General features: G+C 25.0%; 1 protein-coding gene across 1 annotated transcript; it reads right to left on the bottom strand.

Moving 5' to 3' along the window:
* Positions 1–4,465: 4,465 nt before the first annotated feature.
* LOC124945563 (protein JINGUBANG) lies at positions 4,466–6,267 on the bottom strand. The gene has a single exon (XM_047486017.1). It carries the CDS (start codon positions 6,201–6,203, stop codon positions 4,800–4,802), a length of 1,404 nt encoding a protein of 467 aa, XP_047341973.1. The 5' UTR covers positions 6,204–6,267; the 3' UTR covers positions 4,466–4,799.
* Positions 6,268–19,188: the final 12,921 nt, after the last annotated feature.

Raw genomic sequence — 19,188 nt, 5'->3', positions numbered from 1 at the left:
GTGTTATTAGTTTAGTTGGTTAAAAGGTCTTGTTTTGTTAGGTTGCAAGTTCGAACCATACCTATAGCATTTTTACTTTTATTTTTAACCGTTTTAAGTTTATGGGCGGGTCAACCCACAATCCGACCCAAATATCCATTACTCTCACATATATCCAAATTAACCACAGCTCTCGACCCGGCAATCCGAACACTTTAAAAATTAAGCATCATTATATATATAGATTATATATATTATTAACCTAATTATATATATTGTAGTCATTTTAGTGGTCATTTCTATCGCTAATAGTTTAATATTTTTATCATAATTCCAACCATATTATAAAAATTAAAAATCATCTTCAAGTTTTCAAAAATATTGAATTTGAACTATACAAAGAACTCTTTAAAATTTTATTCTATGGAAAAATTAAAAAATATTAATAAAGAACAATTTTTAAAGAATTCTACTAAATTAGAAAATTTTCTTGAAACACCACTCGCAAATGGACATTAATTGTGATGAATTATTTAAAAAGGTTAGTAATTTGAAGATAATGTTTTGACAACTAGAATTTTTTCTAAGATGAAATTAATAAAAAGTTATTTATAAAGTACAATGTCACACGAAAAATTAAATGGATTAGCAATAATATCAATTGACAGAGAGTGTGACTTGAAAATTTTGCCTACAAAATACAAATCCTAATTATTTACTACTTATTATATTAATAATTTTAATTATATTTTGAAATGTTTTTTATACTAGTTAATATTATTATATATTTAATTTGAATATTTAATATGTTTTTGATAAAAATATATAATTATTATATTTATTTTAATTTGTGAGGCTAGACAAATTTGCATTTGCATTGGTCTCCGAAACTGTGGAGTCCGGTCATGTACACTTAACCTACTTGAGAATAAGCGTGAACAATAAACTAAATATAAGTTGAATCAAACTTACTGAAAAGGATGCTGTAATAATAAAAAGCAGTTATAATTTATTTTTTTGAAATGTGTTTATTTTAGGGTTTCAGGATTTTTACATGTCAACCAGATAATAATTTTGCATCTCTAAGCATGACAGGTCTTGGAATAAGTGACTGGTGAGTAAACATTTTATTAAATAATGAGTTAATCTAAAATAATCCAGATCAAACATGACCATGAGTCTCACTTGCGTTTCTCCCAACTTATTTGAAAAATATTAGTATTTTTCAAGTCTAAACCTTTGGATTTAGAAATGAGTATTCTTGTTGGCTCTCACTTGGATTCAGGTTTAGTGTTTCTCAATTTTCTAAATCCACATCGACATAATTATATGTGAATCAAATAAAAAATGTATATGGGTTCTCTTGTGGTCCTGAAATAATAGTTTACTTGTAAAACTTAGTATTGAATTTGTAACATTTTGCTTCCAAGGCAGACCATAGTACTAAATGTCATATAAAGAATTGAAGGTTGTTGGTTAGTTGGTTTATTCTTAGTTTAGGAATCTATTTTGATTAAAGATGCTTGTTTTTTTTTTTTATTTAAAACTTGACAAAATAATGTGCAAGATGAGTCAAATTCATAATCTTAGTGGAATGTCTTTTGGACCGAGCATGAATAAACTATTTTTCATTCAAACTAGGCATTCTAATTTGTTTTTTATTTGTTGGTTACGAGTGCAAATGGAATGCCTTTATTTGAGTTATTTAAAATAATTGAATCACCACAATGTTATTTTATTGATTGCTTGTTTGTGGGGATGAAACTGTTGTAATGTCACATTAATTAGTCATTTTCTAGTATAAAGCAAAAATAGTTTCTTTCGATTCTTTTAATATTTTGAATTATTATTTATTTTAATTTAAGAGCTAGTATTAACTTTTCGTTTGTTCTTTTCAGGACATTTATTCTTTATTTATATTATCGTAACGATCCTTATTTCATCTCAAAATGCTTCTAATTAAAATCAAACTTCTTTTTATGACACTCATATGGTTTAACTAAAGAGTATGTTATTTACATTCAAAATATTCTGATTTATATAGACGTTTTGTAGTGGGGTCATGTTAGTCTTCATGAGAAAATCCAATAATAAAAAAGCCAGTATATAATCAACAATATAATTGGAATACACTAACAATCTAAAAAACAAATGTATATCTATTAATATTAACCTTTTAAAATTTGGTAATCACATTTATCTCGAATTTTCTTTGAGTTAAAAAATTGATGAAAAAATACTGAAGAAGGAAGAATATGAAGAGATAGTAAACTGATCAGTTAAAACAATAAGGAATTAATGAAGTCCCCTAAATCAAAAACATATACTATTATGAGCAATTTCAACTAGAGAGTAAAACAAAATCTGGAAATATAATGCAAGAAAGAAAGTAGAGGATCATGCTTATAAAGAAAAAATCTATTTGGGCGATGTTAAAACAAAAGTGTAGGTACTCAATTCTTCTTTTGAATTTAAACTATCAACTAAAATAGAGAAAAAATGTGTTAAGGAATGAGAAAATGTAGTGATTGGAAACTACATAGGGAAGAACAGAGTATCCTTCTCAGTCATCAAAGAGCCTTGATGAAACAATGGGATTAGATGGGACTATAGAAGGTTTCTATAAACATACATGATATTTATTTTCTGCAGTTCAAAAAAGGATCAAACTTAAATGATATTATGAAACAAGGACATACTTATATTAGATCCAACTGTATGAAACTGGAGAGATGGTCTAAAGAATTGAACATACTAAGCAAACCAAATGAAACAACTCAGATATGGTTTAAACTTTTGAACGTCCCAGCACACATGTACAATGTAGAAACTCTAAGTCAATTTGCAAGTTTATTGGGAAAATCATTATACATGGATCCAATTACAGAAGGAGGAGAGCAACTTACCTTTGTTAGAATAATCATTGAAGTGCATTCTCGAAATACCTTGTCAAAAAACATGACATTAGTTCACAAAAAATTCTACCGTCATAAAAATCTCATATGAATGAAAGTCACATATATGTGCTTTCTGTAATACTTTCCAACATGCTAGCACTAAATGTGCAAAAGCAATTGAGGAATAGAGAAAATTTTGAAAGCCAAGAAGAAGAAAAGCAGAAAAATGAAATGGAAGAATCAAGGATCAAAGAGCATATTGGGGAAGTTAAAGACAATCAACAAGGAAAAAATATAAAGGAAGAAATCAAGGAAGAATCAAAGAAGGAAAAAAGCAAGGTAGAATCAGATAATGAAGAAAGCGATGAAATTGATTAAACATGGGATGTTGAAGAAGATAAACTTAAAGACAAGAAAGAGGACGGTGCAAAAGATGAAAGCAAATATATAGTAGAGAAGAAAAGCGAAGAGCAAACTAATGTTGTTAATCCTCAAACACGTAAAACTAAACTAAAGAAAAACAGTGACAAAAACCCTCAAATCCTAAAGAAGAATACATTTTATCATATTAGTACGGGTCATACAGAAAAAGATTAAATAATGGGAGTAGACATGCACCATCATCTGATTCAATTCAATCTCCTTTCATGAAGAACGAGAGAGGAAAGTGACGTGGAAGAAGACAATATGGTCAAAAAAATGGACATAGAAACGATACAGGTTGAGATATATAGACTGTAGTCTTTGTTCATTGTAATTTGTGTTTGTAATGTGATTTGACTACTATCATTCAAAAAAAATTGAATTGTTTGTTTGTTATCTTAAAATCAAAACTATTGTTTGTCTAATTTTGATTATTGACCCTTCCACTTTTAGACTTTTTAATGAAATTATATTAAATCGTTTAAAAAAAAAGAAAGATTAAATTCATATTGTTTGGTAGCAAAATTCATTTCTTAATGTAGAGGATTTTATGACACTTTAAATGGTTACTTTCTTTGAGATGAATTAAAGAAATCTTCTGCTTTTTAGTGGTCCAAACTCTTGAGAATGATAATAACAATAAAGAATGATTTTTTTAAAACACACTTTAAGGAAGAAAAAAAAAAGGTTTAGAAACAATAAAAAAATCAAAAACCATATACTGAACTATCACTAATTTAATGGTATGTTACATAATATTCAATATATTTTTGGGATCAAAACATCCCCCAACCCCCAACTTATAAGAATATTTGAATTAGATTATTTGTACAAAATTATTGTCACCACCTAAACTAACAATATCAAGATGATCAAATATTTCAGATTTTATTTTTTTATAGAATAAAATATAGTGACAATTCAGGAGTGGATAATAACTCTAAGTTTTGAGTTCGTGTTTGTCAGACGGTAAATTTTGCGTCTAATTAAATGGTTAAGTGTATTTGTGGGCTACATACTTAATCCGTTGTTCCATTTTTTGTTCTAAAAAGAAAGTCGGATTGAGGTTGACTTAATTTTGTGTAATAAGTAATTCTCTTAATGAACTTTTAATTTTATATTTTAACAATGAACTAAAACTTTGTAGATGGTAAATAACATTAATAAACAAACTATAACCACTTTATTTGACAAATTGCATTCCCAATAAAGAATGTAAGAAAATTCAGTCAACAAATCTACCAAACCCATTCTTTAAAAAACCAAAAGAAACTTGACACTTGTTGAATTCAACCACTCTCATTCAATAAAATTACAATTCAAAAAAGAAAAACACCCATTAAATAAACAAATAAAAAAAATCACAATACCTATATTGTTCATGTATCTCAAATTTTCAAAACCCAGAAGAAAACGTAAAACCTTTGAATCTCTATAAGCACCTTAGACGCCAAAAAAACATAGGACTTGGTGCATAAAAACATGATTTATTTTTCTTTCCTAAGACCATGAAATAGTAGAAGATTGTTTCTTGTCTCTGTTTTCATCATTCTCATTGAAGGATTGCTTGCTAACCCACCAAACCCTAATGCTTTTATCAAGACTTCCACTGTATAACAAATACCCACCTCCAATTCTATGATTTGATGCCTGCAAACACTTAACCGGTCCTTCATGTCCATTTATCATTCCAACTTTAGAAAGACCACCATCATTTTCTCTCTTCCATATCCCAATACTCTTATCTGCTGATCCACTGCACAAAAACTCTCCACCCCCCATCAAACAAACACAAAGAACTGCCATTTTATGTGCATTCACTTCACAAATTTTCTTCCAACTGTCAAAATTCAAATTCCCTGACCAACCCATCAAATACCCATCTGATCCACCTCCATAAACGAATCTCCCATCTTCAGATGCAATAACTGAATTCAATGACACATCTTTATGACCTTCCAAGATTCCTTTAAGTGAATGAGATGATGATGATTCTTGATTCTCTTTCATCCAAGCTTTGATCTTTCCGTCTGCGGAAGCAGAGTATATTATCCCTCTACTAGCAAAAAGACCATTAATCGCATCATCATGAGCTTTAATCGATTCCAAACATTTCAGATCCGAAATCCTCCATACTTTTAAGGTTTTATCCCACGAACCAGAGTAAATCAGACCGTTATGGAAAGCCAAACATGATATACTATCGGCGTGCTCGATCCAGAGTTTCTTATGATGCCTTCTTGTTTGAACGTAATTACTCTGTTTCATGAATTTTCCCAAATAATCCTTTGTTGTCGGAAGAGTATCAACAAGCCTAAACAAATTCTCGGATTTTCTTGATACTCTCCAGACTCTGATTCTACTGTCCTGATGGGCTGTGAATACTCTGTTTCCGACCGCGACAAGAGCTTTAACAGACCCATCTCCTTGTCCGAATTTAGTGAACTGTCTTAGATCTGGTTGTTGCCAGACGATGATGTCTTTTCCTTGAGATGCACTGAGGATGAATTCTCCACATATGGCTAGGCTTGAAACGGAACCGATATGTCCGGAGAGGACAGCGAGAGATTTGTAGGGTGAGGATGAGATTTGGGGAAATGTGAAGTCTTGGAGAATGAAACGGTGGGATGTCACCGGACTTTCTTCGTCGGATTCGCTGGCGGCGATGCTGGGTATTGATGAGGATAATAATGGGGTTGAGATTATGGTGTCGGAAATGAAATTCTTTCTTGATATCAGCATCTTTGTTTGTGAAGGAGAGAGAAAGAGAATGGTGGTATGTATAGTTATAGAGGAGAATGAAGATGGTGTGATTATAGAACAAACATGTGCGGGTGTGTGTGAGAGAGAAAGGGAGAGAGGGGAGGAGCTGGTTCTTGCCGGAAATATATTTAATTTAATCATTTTGGGGTCATCTATTTTGTAAAGGGAGAAGATGGTGTAAGTCTAACGGCTACTTTGAAAATTATGTAAAAAGTAACGGGTAGTTATTTCTCTCTTATTTAGAAACAAAAAAAAAACATAAATATTGTTCATGTTCTTCTTTTTTGCACCACAAACATATTTTAATTATAAGAGGTTTAATAAATGAAATTATGTGAACATAGATCATTTTGCAAACTCTTTATTTTATTCAATTAAGAATAAAATACATATGTAATCCTAAATTATATATTTTAAATTACTTAAAAAATTATAATAAAAAAAGAAATAAAAAAAATTAGTTGGAGCTAAGACCATCTCCAACCCACAACCCATAACCTATTCTCAAACTCAAAATACAGTAAACATCACATCAAATAGTAATTCATCTCCAAACTAAAATCATTTTTAAACCCAACAAAATATTCTTATAATATTTCTTACACTAACTTTTTAATCTTATTAATATTATATATGTATTTATAAATTATATATATTTAACCCCAATCTTTTTTCATTCATTTAATAATATTAAAATAAAATTAAATATATATATCAATAATTCATAAACAACAAAAATAATTTAATAATACATTTAAATAAACAAACATATTAAATATTTTATATGTTTATTTGTATTATTTATAATTAGAAATTTATAATTTATAAAATTTAAGTTATCAAATATAACGTAAAAATATAAAATAAATTATAAAATAAATTATAAAATAAATTAGATAAAATTTCAAGTATAATAAATTTAATAATTTAATTATACATTTTAAAAATAAAAAATATAAGTTTAAGAATTAATTTATATGAATAGAAATTAAAAGTTATTAAAAAAAATAAGTTTAAGTGTTATTTTTTAAAAATGACAAAAAAATGGTGTAAATGAATATTAATACTGCATATATGTTTTTTTTTAAGGGAGAGTGTAAATTCCCATTATGGATTGTGTTTGGCGTCCGGTTGAGCAGAACTTGCGTTTGTGTTTGCGTTTGGCGTCCGATTGGAGATGGCCTAAGGATGACAAATGGGGTGGTTCGGGACGGATGATCGGGATTGGTATATTCGTACAATCGTACCCACTTCAATCCTCCGAACCTCTACCACCATCCTTGACATATATTTTTATTATATATCATCTCATTCGGTCCTGATTGGAAACAAGATTCTCGGTATATCAAATATTCAAATTATTTTTTAAATGATATAAATAAATATTTTTTAATATTTATTTTAAATAATCAGAGTAAAATATATTTTCTTAATTTTAATTGATAAACTTAGAAACAAAATTATGGAGAAAGATGATTTTTTTTTTTAAATATTTTTAATTAAACACTAGTTTATATGTATATATGGGTAAAAAAAATTATAATATATTATTTTTTGTGTACACTAAGATTTGATTAGTTTAGGTTCACATTTTCATTATATTTTTATGTTAAAGAGTTATAATAAAATATATTTATTCATATAAAAAATATACATATATATATAATGGAATTATTGTAATTTTATGCGTTCAGACAAAAATCAAATCGGAACAAAAGAAATATCATTATGTTCCGATTCCGGTCATCGTGTTTCGAGTTTTTTCGATGACCGGTCAAAGCAATGAAAATCCGCCAAATTAGTTCATATCGACTAAGTTGTTGTCCGGGGGTTTTTAATTGCTATCCATAGTTGAAACATTAGTTCTTTACTTTTTTTTAACATTCTTTCTCCAATATCAACACATGTTAGGTATTAATTATTAATTGACTCACTTTATGACTGGTGATTAATACAATACTAATATTTATATTCTAATTAAAGTCATTGAATTTTAGTATTTTATGGAAGCATTGAAAGTAATATAATCGTGATGATCCGTTTGACTGATGAAAGGCAAAATTTAAAATAAAATAAGAGGGAAACTAAATTCAATTAACAAATATTTATATGAATACAAATATTCTTGTCAATAAGCCTAGATTGTTATGAACAATTTGATTATTTTTAAACAATCTATCTAGAACATCAATAAATTTAACGAATTAAAAAATATATTTTAATTTTTTATAATTTTTTTAACATTAAATAAAAAATATACTCATGTACTAAAATAACCAAGACCTTATTCAATCTTGAATTAGCTCAATAACCAAGTTATTTCAAAATAATATTATATGGTATAAGATTGAGTTATTAAATAAAAATATATAATTACAAATTAAAAAAAATAATTTGATAAGTTAGTTAATGATACAATTAATAATGAGATAATAGACTATATAAAATAAAATTAAAATATCTATGGCTTTGTTCTCTTTGGGTTTTTTTAAAAAACTCATCCCAAATTAATTTTCCAATCAATCACTTCTTAACAATCACATCACTCATTTCATTAACCAAAATACTAAAATACCATCTATTTTAAATTATTATTTTTTATTTTATTCATATATATCAATACCCTTTAAGTCTTTTTACCAAAAATAATCATCACTTTCTCAAAATCATCACTAATCATTACATTTTTCCCTCTTTAGGTTTTTTCAAAAACCCCCAATCCAAACGAGGCCTATGATAGAAAATCCTCCAAATTAACAGTGCAATGATAGCCTTCAATATAATTCTTTTAATATATTGAAATTACTTAATACTAATATACTAAAATACACTTAAATACTAAATAAGATAATAAAAATAATATATCTAACAATAATGTTAATATATTATACATCACATTTGTAATTCTATCTAACATTTAATAAAATTTTCTAGATATATTAATAATGTAATTTTATGTATTTGGTAATTATCCTCCTGTCTCGGTCAAATATTTTTAAAATTTTCCCAATCCGCGGTCAAAACGAGAAAAATCCGCCTCAATAAGTTTATAATGACTTGGTTACCATACGATTTTTTCTAATTGTTATCCTTTGAAACATTAGTTATTTACTTTGTTTAACATTCTTTGTCCTTAACATCAACACATGATAGGTATTATTATTAATTGATTCACTTTATGACTGGTGATTAATACAATACTAATATTTTATGGAAGCATTGAGCAAGTAATATAATCGTGGTGAACTGTTTGATTGATGATGTGCAAAATTTAAATAAAATAAGAGAAAAAATAAATTCAAACAAATATTTATATAAATACAAAATATTCTTGTCAATGATTGTTATGAACTATTTGATTATTTTAAAACAATCTATCTAGAACATCAAAAAAAAATATCAAATTAAAAAATATATATTATTTTTTAAATATTTTTAAAACATTAAATTAAAAAATATCTTCATGCATGTACTAAACCAACCAAGACCAATCTTGAATTAGCTGAATAACCAAGTTATTTCAAATTTTCAAATAACCTTATATGGTATAAGTTATTAAGATTGAGTTATTTAATTTAAAATATAAATATATAATTAATTTGTATAATAAAATAATGAATATTTCGATAAATTAGTTAATGATACAATTAATAATGAGATATTAGATTATATAAAACTAAATTAAAATAATTACGATGGAAAACATCCCAAATTACCATGTGTGCGATTGAAAATTCGTCTCTTTTCCGAGCATGATTGAGATTGGTTATTTGGGTCTTGTTCGGATTGGGGTTATTCTAATTATCTAGAAGGGAAAAATAAATAATGATTGGTGATGATTTTGAGGTAGTGAGAATATTTTTGGTAAAATTATTTAAAGGGTATTGAAAATAATAATAAAATAATAAATAGTAATTTAAAATAGAGAGTATTTTAGTATTTGGGATAATGAATTAAGTGATGTGATTGATAAGAGGGAGAGTGAAAAGATGTTTGAGTGAGTTGTGTTATTTAAATAATCCCAACCGAACAAGGCCTTGAGGATAAAATCAGGGTTTTTTTTTTTTATATAAAAATTTGGTTTGTGCAAGAATTAAAAAAAATTTAAGAGTTAATTAATTTATTATCTTTATTTTTTTAAGTTTAAAATTATAAAATATTTAAAAGAATGAATATCTTTGTATTTTGTATATGATTTAATTGATAAAAAGAGGTTTGATATAATGTTTGAATTTTTGAATAAAATTCTTACAAAATAAACCAATTTGAGACACTGTTAGTCTTTCAAGTTTCAACAGCCACTGGCTCATATGATCATCCGTCGACCTGGGATATGTGATAAAAGAAATAAATTGGGGTTGAGAGAAAAATAAATGTTTTTTTTTTTTTAATTCAATGCTCAAATTTATTTGAAGAAAAAAATAGCGTTATTCTTTTTTGGTTCGGTATTTTTATTACACTAAAGAATGGTTGAGATAATATATTTCTTGCCCGTTCACAAACTATCTCAAATATTTGATATTTTAACGTGATATTTGTATTTTCAGAATTTAATAAAATTTATAAATAATGAATGAATTGTAATGACCTGAATGACAATGCTCAATTATATTTTAACTCCAACAAAAGTTAATATTCTATAGCAGCACATGTCAAAATATTTTTTTAACATTGTTGGAATATTTTCAACGCTTTAACATAAATCTAAAAAATATTATTTTATTATTTTATTTCCCTAACTTACCTCACATAATCTAATTCACTAATTAAAATACTCAAATATTATTTACTTTAAATTATAATTATTTATTTTATTATTATATATACATTAAGTCATTTTATCTAAAAATACCTCTATCTCCTTAAAATTATTATTAATTATTATTTTTTAAATAACCAAGTTTTTTCAAAAATATTTATCTAGGATCATAAGGCCCATGTTAGCACAAATTTAAAATTGGATTCAGATTTATCCTCAATTAAATGTTTTTTTATGAGTTAGTCTATCACTTGTGCCGAGAGAGAAATTAAAAAATAAAATAAAATAAGGGAGGAGTTTTTCCGATCATACTCTCCACTCACCTTCAAAATTACTTATTTATCTATAATTCTATATCACTTTTATATATTTACATTTTTTATTTTATTTATTTTACTTATTAAATTTTTTTTATCTAAATATAATTAATTTTTAATATGTTTTTTCTACTTTATTTATTTAATTAAAAATACAAAATATTATTATTTTTATATTATAATTGCTTAAAATATATAAAATATTGAAGTGTGTCCTAATTTAATAAAATATAAATATTTTATATTTTATTATATATATATATATATTAAAATACTTATATAAATAATAGTTAAATGATTGAATATTTTTTATAAATAAAATTATTTATCAAATAAATAAGATAAAGTCTTTAATATATTATATATTAATAACTAGTCAAATTAAATATAATATTTTACTATTAATATATAATATATTAAAGAGTTTATCTTATTTATTTATAGATAATTTTATTTATAAAAAAAACCATTTAATTATTATTTTTATAAGTATTTTAATATATATATATAATTAATATAATAAAATATAAAATATTTATATTTTATTAAATTAGGACACACTTCAATATTTTATATATTTTAAACAATTATAATATAAAATAATAATATTTTATATTTTTAATTAAATAAATAAAGTAAAAAAAAACATATTAAAAATTAATTAATTAATTATATTTAATGTTAAAAAAAACTTAATAATTAAATAAAATAAAATAAAAAAATAAATAAAATAAGAAAGGTAAATATATAAAAGAAATAGGGATAAATAAGTAATTTTGGAGGTGAGTGGGGAGTGGAGTTAGAGATAAAAATATCATAGGGGTGAGAAAAACAATTTGTATAAAATAAATAGACATGTTCAGAAAAATTGTCATATTAGGAAAAATAGTCATTTTGGGAAAATAGTAATGTTATTTGAAAAAAATCTATAAAAAATCCTGAACATAGCTAAATTCGGGAAAATGACCTTTTTATGTTGTAAACATTTCATAAAAAAGTCATCAACATAGTCATGTTCGAGAAATGGTCTTGTTAGATCAAAAGTAATTCATAAAAAAATCTCGAACATGCCCAATTTCTTAAACATGTTCAAAATTTAATTTATTATGATTTTTTATAAAAATGATTTTTTTTATATTATTTTTCATGTAATAAGACAGGTTCGTGAACTTAATTTTGTTATATTTTGGTTGCCTATCATTTTTTCTTTTACATTTGATTTTTTTACATTATTACTACTAAATTTAATTAAAATTATCAAAATAAACACATTTTATTGCATAGATTAAACAAACTAAATTAATATTCGGAAGCACATGCAAAAAATTATTGAACATTGTTGGAATATTTCCATATTTTAGTGCAAATTTAAAATTGGAATCAGATTTATCATCTGACGGTGTACTTTTTATTTTATCAGGTGCTTGCACATTCTTCCCGTACTTATTCATTTGTCAGAATTATGACTATCATAATTCTTTTAGAATTGTTATATATATATATATATATATATATATATATATATATATATATATATATATATATATATATATATATATATATATATATATATATATATATATATTAAATAATTCTGGTGTCACTTTAAGTCATAACTGACTAGAAATGACGAATTTCACGTATTCACTAATAATTATATTATATTTATTTGTTTATAATTAAATTTATTTTTTTTAATTTTTATAAAATTATAAATAATAAAATTAAAAACTTGTTTGATAATAAATTATAATAGTAATAAAAAAATAAAAAATAAAAAATAAACAAAATTAAGTTAAGTTAATTTAGAAAATTCAAACTATAATAATTGTTAGAAAAAATCAAAATATTTAAAATATCAATTTCAATTGAAAACACTTTAAATGAAGGTGGCTGTCAATGTAAGGCTAATTCTCCTATATTAAAAAAATTGTTAAAAAAAAATTATTAAAAAAAAGGTTAAGTCTTTCTCTAATATCATTTTCTTATCTTTTCTATTTTCCTTTATTTTTTTTTATCTTTTTCTTTTTATCCCAATGAAAAGAACATGCACTAATCAACAACTCTCTCTTTTCTTTTTCACTTTAAAACTTATATATCATTAATAATTAAATAAACTCGTCATCTAAAGTGAAATTAAGGATACCCATGCGAGATTTGAAGAACAAAGGCCAACATTTCAAGCAATGAGCAAAAATATGCTAAATTTTGTTTTATTTTCACAAAATAAAATGGTAATAAATTGGTCAATGTTGTGGCAAACCTTCTAAAATCTAATTCTCTTAATAATTTCCCTTCAATCACTTTTTAAGATTATGCACAATTCATTTTAATGATAAAAGTATTTTCTTGAATTTTTCTTCTCTTTTTATTTAAACAAAAATTATTTAATTGAGTTCTTAAATTTTTTTTAAGAGAGATTAAATAATATTAATTGATTAAGTAATTTTACAATATTTTATTTATTTATAATAGTAATAGAAAAGATAACTAATATTAAAAAATATAGGAATTAGTTAATATATTGAACATAATTAATATATTAAGCAAATCGATGAAAAACAAGATCACTTTTGGTGAAGATATCAGCCACTTAATCTTAATAATTTCTCTCTCTTCTCTTTATTAATAATTTATTTTTTTTATCTCTTTTTTTATTTTTATAGTTAATTTGTAAATATATATTTATATATTTTATTATTTAACTTATTTATTTATAAGAAATTTAGAATAATAATAATAGGGACAATAACAAATCAAATAAAAAATATATATTATATTAAATAAATTAAGATACTAAAAAATTAAATATAAAAATTTTTAATTTTTTTTAAATTAATGATTTCTCTTCTCTATATATAATTTATATATTTATTTGTTTTTAAAATGAGTTATTGTAGGGAAAATAAATAAAATAAATATATAATTTTTAAAATTATATATTTTTTTTTACTTAAGCTCTTTAGTAGTTGTTTTTTTTTCTTGTGAATTATATTATAAACTTAATTAATTAACTCCTCCTTTATCATATTATTATATGAGAAGAATGTCAATTTTATTTATAAAGTTGGATGAATGTGTTAAATTTGTTTATTAATTTGTAAAATTTTATTTATGTATACAAACTTGTCAAAATGTGTCAAATTTAATGAAAAATAGTTAACGGAGTTAAAATTCCTTAAAGTTGTTCCTGCCATGTCATATCCACGTTATTTAAATAAATATATTAACTTTATAATCAAATCATTTTTTTCAAAAGAACTTATATCTTTAAATAAAAATAAATAATATCTCTGTAATTCTTCTTCTATCTTCGCCCTCCCGTTTCATCCCAGTTCCATTTTAGTCAATCTATATGCATAATAAAGATCCTTTTAATCTTTCCTATTTCATTTAACAAATATTCTTCTAATATTTTTCTCACAATTCTTACCTCACCTGTTACCTACACTCCATCTACGTAGAGAGAGAAAACTCTCTGGTTCGGATTAAAGAAAAAAAAGATTGCTGGACTGAAAAACAAAGAAATAATACAAATTGATTCATTCAGTTAGTTCATTCTCACTCAACCCATTTTCATTCTTCAAACATCCATTAATGAAGAGATTGAAAATCTATTATCTTCATCTCAAACATCCACAAATGATGGTAGGAAAATGGATCTTTCCAATATTAATAGCATCAATACTCTCTCTTTCTACTCTTTCTCACAACCCTAACTTCCCAAGACGGTACACCACTTCTTTCAATCTATCGTTCATCACTTTCCTCTTCAGTTTTCGTAGAATCGAAGATACGTCCAATTCCAATTTCATCGCTTCCTCCGCTATCGAGATTTGCATACGTGATGAGAAAATGTTGAAACGAGCACTGTTAAATGAAATGGGAGAGGCTTTAGATCAATATTAAAAATATTAAAAGGATTTTATGAAGATAGATTGAATGAAATGGAAAAGGGGTGAACCAGTTTGGTGAGTGAGGGAAAGATGAGAAGAAGAATTACGGAGATATTATTTTTATTTAAAGATATTTCATTTGAAAAGAATGATTTGATTATAAATATTTCATTTGAAAAGAATGATTTGATTATAAAGTTAATATGTTTATATAAATGAGGTGGATATGACATGGCAGGAACAATTGTAAGGAATTTTAACACCGTTAACTATTTTTTTTTTGTTAAGTTCAATAAATTTGACATTTTTTTGATAAGTTTGTATACATAATTAAAATTTTACAAATTAATAAACAAATGTGACAACTTTATAAATAAAATTGACATTCTTCTCATTATTATATTGGGTTAACCTTATTATAATTTTTTTTATTATTATTTTTTTATTTACAATTAAATATTAATATATCATAATTTGAGTTATATTTATTTTGAATATTAGTATATACGATTTTTTAATTTTCATTATAACTCATTTTAAAAATTAATAAATAAATTATTAACACAATATATATATATATATATATATATATATATATATATATATAAATAATTAGTTAAAAAATGAAGAATATTTATATTTAAGTTTTTTATTCTCTTAAATATATATTTATCAAATATAATATATATTTATTAAATATAATATATATTTGAAAATATATATTTTGTTATTTAATTTATTATTGTTTTTATTATTATTTTAAAATTTATAAATAAGTTAAATAATAAAATATATAAACATATATTTACAAATTAATAAAATAAGTAAATTATTAATGAAAATTGAAGAGATAAAAAATAAATGATAAATAATGTGCGATTCAACGATAATTGTTGAATCAAAGAAGAGATATGAATGATTTGTAGAGAGAATCTTGAGAGAAATGAAGAACACAACCCGTAAAGGGATTTGTGATATTTTATTCATATTAATAGTATCACAAAGTCCAATATAGGTACAAGAAACTCCCACCTATTCTAAATAAGTATCTTAACTAATTATATGTACAAATTATACCTAAAACTTTATAATTAATACTACATAATACAAATATGGTTATAACTAATAAATGGTTATAACAACTTAGCTTAACTATCTAACAACATCATAACCAAGTCTTTAACAAATTCATAACTAAATATTGAATTATTTTTAAATTTCTTCTACACTCCCCCCTCAAGATGAAAATCTTGTAGTTGTACCTTGTGTCGAAGATCCAAAAAATGATTCGTTTCAAATGACTTGGTAAAAATATCTGCAATCTGCATACTAGATGATACACGTGTTAGTGAAATAAAACCAGACTTGTATTTATTTCTTACCACATGACAATCAATATCAATGTGATTTGTTCGCTCATGAAAAACTGAATTTTCGGTAATGTGAATTGCTGCTTTGTTATCACAATGAAGTGTAATTGGCAGGGCAATCTAGATTTTGAAATCTAACAGCAAGTATGTTATACACTGTAATTCACACACTGTTGAAGCCATGCTACGGTATTCAACTTCAGTAGAAGAACGAGAAACATTTTGTTGTTTCTTCGTTTTCCAAGCAATTAACGAATTTCCGAGGTATATACAATAACCTGTTAATGACTTCCTTGAATCCAAACAAGATCCCCAATCACTATCACAGAAAGCAGACAACTTAGGATTATTTTTTGAAGAATAAAATACTCCCAAAGAAGGAGTTCCTTTCAAATATTTAACCACCTGTATAGCAGCATTAAAATGAGATTTAAAAAGTTTATTTACGAACTGACTTAATTGTTGAACACAATATGCAATGTCAGGTTTTGTGAAGTTCAAATAAAGCAGTCTACCAACCAGTCTTCTATACTGGTTTACATCACATAAATTATCATTTATAGGATCACTAATCAACTTCACTCCTTTTATCATAGGAATTGCAGATGACTTTGAAACAATTAATCCTAAATCAGACACAATATCAAGGACATATTTCTTTTGATTCACATATATACCTTCTTCTTTATTAATAATTTCTAATCCTAAGAAAAACTTAGCATTGCCAAGATCCTTAATGGAATATTTAGAATCAATTATAGATTTAATGTTTTCAATGTCCTGCAATGAATTACCAGCCAACAAAATATCATCAACATAAAGTAGTAAACAAGTAATTTGATCTCCTATCTTTTTAATAAATAGACAGTGATCATTTCGAGATTGTAAAAAAACAATATTTGAAAGCCATTTAGAGATTTCAAAATGCCATTGTCTTGAGGACTGTTTTAGTACATATAAACTCTTATTGAGTTTGCATACTTGATTTGGAAATTCAGATTTTAAACCTTCTGGTATAGTCATGTACATGTCTTCATCAAGAGAACCATGAAAAAATGCATTATTTACATCAATCTGATGTAAATGCCATTTATTTGCGGCTGTTAATGAAAGCAATAACCGAATAGTTACATTTTTCGCAACTGGTGCAAAACTTTGATGAAAATCAATTCCATCAATTTGATTGTAACCTTTTGCTACCAGATGTGCTTTACATTTATCTATACTATCATCTGCATGCAATTTTGTTTTGAAATTCCATCGACATCCAATGGCCTTTTTACCTTTCGGTAATTGTGTAAATGTCCAAGTATTGTTTTTATTTAAAGCTTTTAGTTCAAGATTCATTGCTTCAACCCAATCTGAATTTAAAACAGTTTGTTTATATGAAGTTGGATCATGTGTTTGATCAATGTTTCATAAGAAATCTGTATATATAGAATCATTACAAACAGTTGAAAAAGGAAAAGTTAAAGGAGTGAAAATTTTCTTACTAATATCAGTTTGATTTATGAAATCTTTCATCCAAGATGGTGTATGTGAAATTCTAGAGCTTCTTCTTACAAAGTTTTCTTCAATATTCAAATGTGGTACGTAGAGAGTTTTCATTTTGATTATCAACTAAAATTTCAGGTAAAATATTCTCAACTTGAGTTTCAACAGAAATTTCATGTTGAGTTTCAGCAGAAGATTCAGGATGAGTTTCAACAAAAGATTCAGGCATAACATCACTTTCATATTCTTCTATGCTTATATCTTCAAGTTCATCATGTAAAAAAGATGGAACATTTACTAATTTAACTTTAGAATAATCTAATGAATTTTCATTAGACATAAATGGAAATATATCCTCTTGAAAAATCACATCCCTAGAAACAGATATAATTCCAGTTTCTAATTCATACACATTGTATCATTTCTGATTCATAGGATATCTAATGAATACACATTTCTTTCCTCTATGTGCAAATTTTGATTTTTGTGGAATTATATTTGTAACATAACATAAACATCCAAAAATTCTCAAGGAATTATAATCTGGATTAGTTTTATTAAGCATAAAAAATGGAGTTTTCCAATCAAGCATTTTCATAGGCATTCGGTTAATCAAATATGTAGCAGTAAGTAATGAATATGGCCAAAATTTAGAAGGCATGTGTGAATCAAACATAATATTTGACCTAGCTACTTGAATTAGATGTCTATGTTTTCTTTTCACAACCCCATTTTGTTGTGGAGTATATGCACAAGTTGTTTGATGAATTATTCCTAGAAATGTAAACAAATTAGAACATCTATTGTTTATGAATTCAGTCCCATTATCTGTTCTAATTATCTTAATTGTAGTATCATCCTGATTTTTGACAAAAACAAAAAAACTTAAAGTTTTTCAAAAACAAAAGTTTTATTAAGAATAAAGTAAATCTATGTACATCTAGAGAAATCATCAACAATAGTTAGCATATATGAATAATTTAAAACAGATTCTTCTCTATAAGGACCCCACAAATCCACATGAATAAGCTCAAATATTTTGTTAGTTTTAGTTGTGCTATTCATGAAAGGTAATCTATCTGATTTAGACAATGGACATGTATAAAAATGTTTATCTCTATGAAAAGAATTTTGGTAAACTTTCTTAATGACTTTATCTGAAGGACGTCCAAATCTTTTATGAAGAATTTCAGAATCAACAATTGAAATGTTTACATTCTGACTAAAATTGTTATTACCAGAAACATTGTTTTCAGAATCTAAAAGAAAAAAATCAGAAACATTATTGGT

The sequence above is a fragment of the Impatiens glandulifera genome, chromosome 7 (assembly GCF_907164915.1).
Source record: "Impatiens glandulifera chromosome 7, dImpGla2.1, whole genome shotgun sequence".
In the NCBI taxonomy this organism is placed as follows: domain Eukaryota; kingdom Viridiplantae; phylum Streptophyta; class Magnoliopsida; order Ericales; family Balsaminaceae; genus Impatiens; species Impatiens glandulifera.
The sequence above is the reverse complement of the archived record's forward strand: the minus strand, read 5'-3'. Positions and strand labels throughout refer to the sequence as shown.

Excerpts from the sequence above, each read along its gene's own strand:
- LOC124945563 (XM_047486017.1), bottom strand. The coding sequence starts at position 6,203 with ATGATTAAATTAAATATATTTCCGGCAAGAACCAGCTCCTCCCCTCTC.